This window comes from Hippocampus comes, unplaced genomic scaffold (assembly GCF_001891065.2).
Source record: "Hippocampus comes isolate QL1 unplaced genomic scaffold, H_comes_QL1_v1.1 scaffold109, whole genome shotgun sequence".
In the NCBI taxonomy this organism is placed as follows: Eukaryota; Metazoa; Chordata; class Actinopteri; order Syngnathiformes; family Syngnathidae; genus Hippocampus; species Hippocampus comes.
The window spans coordinates 1,174,456-1,178,620 of NW_017805274.1; the positions used below are offsets into that span (position 1 = coordinate 1,174,456).

Here is a 4,165-nt window from a genome sequence, read left to right on the forward strand (position 1 = left end):
GTACGGCCATGCCCCGCGGCAGGTATCGTATGGCCAAACTGCAGCTCAGGTACGCCGGAACCTCCACCACGGCAGACAGGAAGCAGCTGATGTACGGATCCGAGTGCAGCTGCGACGTGTTCAGGGACAGGCCGAAGTAGCAGACGCTCAGCGAGAACCTGCCGACAAGCCAGTTTGCTCTCAAAACAGGGTTGTAATGGTCCTACTCGTTTGATACGTGTGAACTCACCACACCCAGCAGAGAAGGATGAGCGTAATAGCGAGGCGTCTTTTCTTCACCAGCTCCAAAACAGCGGAGGACTTTACTGGCCTCTCCTCATCCGTCTACAAAGTACAACGGGTGTTAGCCTGAATAGCCCCCAGCAACTCTGCAATTTGATGTTACCATTTTTAGATTTAGCACAGTTTTTTTTTTGTCAATGCTGCTCTTTATCCAGTCGTTTAACTTGATGTGCCAAAGTAGCTGTTAGCTCTAAGCTGGTCGGCTCGTGGCAACGCTCCCGCTTTCCACTAGCATCTTTCAAATGCTCAGCTGTTTTATTATTTGGGAGTGTGGGAGGGGGGGGGTGGGGCGCATATGTCGCTAATAAAGTGTCCAGTGAGCACAGTGACACAAAAGTCTAACTTGCATGCAACTTGACACTGCTGAAGATCTTCTCCGGTGCAACCACTCGGTTCATGATGGCGGCTTTTCTCACGATGGCCTCGGCTTCTGTCACTCGGCCTTGAGACAGCAGCCACATGGGCGACTCTGGGAGGATCCTGTCGCATTCAGGGGAGGGAAGCACAATAAATAACTAGTTTGTTCAATACCAGTTTCATTTTTTTTATTCACACAAATCTGGCATTTGAGCAGGGGTGTGTAGACTTTTTATATCCACTCAAGATAGACCTAATGGACATCAATGGGATCAGTAAATGCTCAAAAGGCTTTCCTCGTGGTGTCGGTACTATTGCCACCTCTGGAGTTTCATAAAAACCGAGACAGCAAGCAGGTCAATATTGTCCCCGTGACATCTTTTTTTTTTTGTGTGCCTACCACCACATGGGGATGTAGAAGAGGCCGGGAAGCCCAATGGCTAGTAGCAGCGTCTTCCAGCTCCGCAGAAAGTAGGCGAAGAGCGGCAACGTCATGTAGCCAAAGGCGAAGCCCAGACACACCCCCATCGAAGAGTAAAACACGCGAGCGTTGCCTGTGAGGATTTCTGTGCCTGCAACGGCAAAAACAACTTGAGTGTGGCAGGCAGTCCGGATCCTCAAGCATTTTGGGGGGAAAATGTTGGGAGTTTTAAGTGAAAAAGTCAACCTTTGATGAACAAAGTAATACATTTTCCTCAAAATAAAAAATGGCTGTTTTTGAGTCATCTTGGTGAGGCAAGGCCACCTTAGCTCAATGGGCTCAGACAAAAGCTTCTACCACATGTTGTTAAATCACTGCTTTTGGAAAAAAAAATATTGGGCCTCATGTCTTTGGCTTCCACTGGACTCCTTTTTTGAGCTGCAGTACTTCCAGTATACTGCCGCTCAAGTGCTGGAAAATACTGCCATAGGAGCCAAAAGCTCAGGTCTCTGTCATTGGCTTTCTGTCGCTCAGAGAATTGACTTCAAAACAGCTCTGCTTGTGTGAAGTGCAAGTATCTTCATGTTGCACTGGAAAGAAAACATACCCAGCACGTAGCAGGACACGTAGTTGGAGATATTGCCAAGGCCGTTGCAGAAGAGAAGAAAGCAGAACACCTCCCAGGACGGAGCTGCAATCTGTGCCACTGAGAACACAGCCTGAATTATGATGGTGGCGAACAGCACCGGTTTTCGGCCAAACCTTGAAAGAAAAAAAAAAAAAAAAAAAAAAAACTCAATCGCAAACCATCACCTTGTACAGAGTTCCTGTGAATTCTTGATCCACCAGCAGGTACCTGTCAGCAAGCACTCCGGAGAAAAAGGATCCCACCAGGACCCCCAAGAAAAAAATGGTGGCAGTCAAGGGTTGCTTCCAACGCTGAGTGCACACCAAGTCGAACTGGAAGTGCATGATTGACAGTGTCACTTTTGTCAACTTCTTCAAGTCATCAGGAACTTCCCGCACCCCCGTCACTTTGATGGTGGAATGTAGAACATGGCGATATGGCCTTTAAAAAAAAAAAAAAATCCTAAAACCTTGTTTAATCTGTACATGATTTTGTAACGTATTAACATTTTTTTTCCATTTCCACGTGTACCACTTTGTATGCAACATTGGTTTGTGGAAAGCAGGAACCCAGAAATGTGAGATGATGAACTACAAAAGCTGGAAAAAGATAGTTTTGATCCTTTCATATTTCAAGTAGATTTTGACGAGGGGGGGGCCTTCTGGATGAAAAACTGACCTGAGAGACCACAGTGGAGTGGTAGACCTCGGTGCTGTAGACCCAGCCGTCTGCACAGTCCTCCTGCTCCAGACTACTCACGTTGACGTCGCGGCCCGGCAGCAGCCCGCCGGCTGAGAGGTTGCGGAGCACGTCCAACCTGTAGCGGCGACAGCGGCTTGCCTGCAGCTCCCCGTCCACTACCTCGAGAGATACACACATAAAGACCACAAGACATTTTTTTTTTTTTTTTTTGTGAGTACCGAGGGGTGAGCATTCACACATGCAATTTGACTTGTGAAAAATGGATAATGGACATTTTTCTCTTCGAAACAACATCTGGAAAAATACTGTGAGATCAGGAGGAGTCATATAAGAGATTTTGAATCCTGAAATGCAAATGGGGGGGGGGGGGGGGAGATCACAGGGGGGTGCGGGAAAAAAAACAGGGGCTGCTGGAGCCGATCCCAGCTGACTTCTGGCGGACTACATCCTTTTTTTCCCCCCTTTAGTTTCTTTAATGCTGAGAGATGACAATGCACAGTGGTGTACCTCCAGTGGGATCGCTGCCTGCCGCCACTCCTGGCTGAGGTTGGCTTCAGGGATCCGGCATCGGTGCTGGGGCGTGTCCGTTACGAAGACCAGCGAGAAGGAGCCCGTACCATTTGGCAAGGCAGTGGAGCAGAGCAGAAAAAAAACCAAGAGCTGGAAGCGACCCCATGTTCCCAGGAAGGCCACGCTGTCATCATAGTCCCACATCTTCGGGAAGGGGTGGGGGCTGGTGGGTAATTATCCAAAGGCAGAGCTGAAGATGTGTACAATAATGGCGAGATAACAATCATGGCACTTTAAACTGTTGCAAGAATTGTGAACGGGCCTGGACTAGTTACCTATCCCTGACGACCCACCTGAAAGATCCGCCTCTGCCTCCTTCGTTCAGAACAGATGAGGGGACTGATTTTTATTGTCACAGCCAACAGGTTTAAAGTCCACATACCACGAATGTATCTTGGCTCGCACTTTAAAACCCCCTTCAGGTGTCGCGGGGGAAGGAGAGGCAGCGGAAGCAACAGGGCCATCCCCACCCACCCCCATTTTTGGCATGCCTTGTTTTTTTTTAATCTCACGCTTTCCTGTTCTTTATTGTATTGAAAGGTGCCGATCTGAGCATGTTTCTTATCGGTTGCATGAATACGCGGTAACCCATCCAAGTGACATGTACTGAATTTAAAATTTTGTTTTCCCAAATATTCTTCCACTGCCTCTAGGACGGGTCGGGAACCTTTTTGACTAAGAGACCCATAAAAGCAAAATATTTGGAAATGTATTTCAGTGAGAGCCACACATAAATATATATATATAGTGATAATATTCACCATTAATGTGAATGGTTTTCCGTTCCTCATTGTTGCTAAAAATCCAGCAAAGCTAGCGGAATTATAGTCATTTTGCGGGTCCATACGCGGAGTTTCTGCTGTCTCGCTGGCACCGTGGTCAGTTGCTTGCACGCTTCCCTTCTGCTGTCTCTCGCAGGGTATTTTGATGCGCACGTAGCATTTGACAAAGTTTCACTTGACTTGATAGCTCGTGCCCAAGTGCCGCTTTTCCATCGGACCGTTTCATCGATGGTATTTTGTCATTGCAAATCAACCTGTTCTCTCCACAAAGGCGAATCCTTCGGTCCATTCGTCCTTAAGTCGACCATACTCGTCATTTTTTTTTCTTTTCGCCATTTTATTCGTTTAGGATTAGCTTTGAGCTAATGGCCGAGCGGGTTGATTCAAAAAGGGGGCGTTCACCCGTTTCCGCAACAACGGCCA

The 4,165-nt window shown here is 47.6% G+C and overlaps 1 protein-coding gene across 1 annotated transcript in view; it reads right to left on the reverse strand.

Annotated features, from left to right (window-relative positions):
- Window positions 1–3,756, reverse strand: part of LOC109515636 (solute carrier family 22 member 4-like) — a 6,883-nt gene extending 3,127 nt beyond the window's left edge. Inside the window, exons 1-8 of the mRNA XM_019869545.1 lie at window positions 3,722–3,756; window positions 2,898–3,134; window positions 2,367–2,549; window positions 1,917–2,020; window positions 1,668–1,822; window positions 1,040–1,211; window positions 637–762; window positions 230–310 (exon numbers count right to left, since the gene is read on the reverse strand). Of these exons, the coding sequence (XP_019725104.1) occupies window positions 230–310; window positions 637–762; window positions 1,040–1,211; window positions 1,668–1,822; window positions 1,917–2,020; window positions 2,367–2,549; window positions 2,898–3,134; window positions 3,722–3,751 (1,088 nt within the window). The 5' untranslated portion in view covers window positions 3,752–3,756. The remainder of the gene's footprint in view (window positions 1–229; window positions 311–636; window positions 763–1,039; window positions 1,212–1,667; window positions 1,823–1,916; window positions 2,021–2,366; window positions 2,550–2,897; window positions 3,135–3,721) is intronic.
- Between the last annotated feature and the right edge of the window lie 409 nt (window positions 3,757–4,165).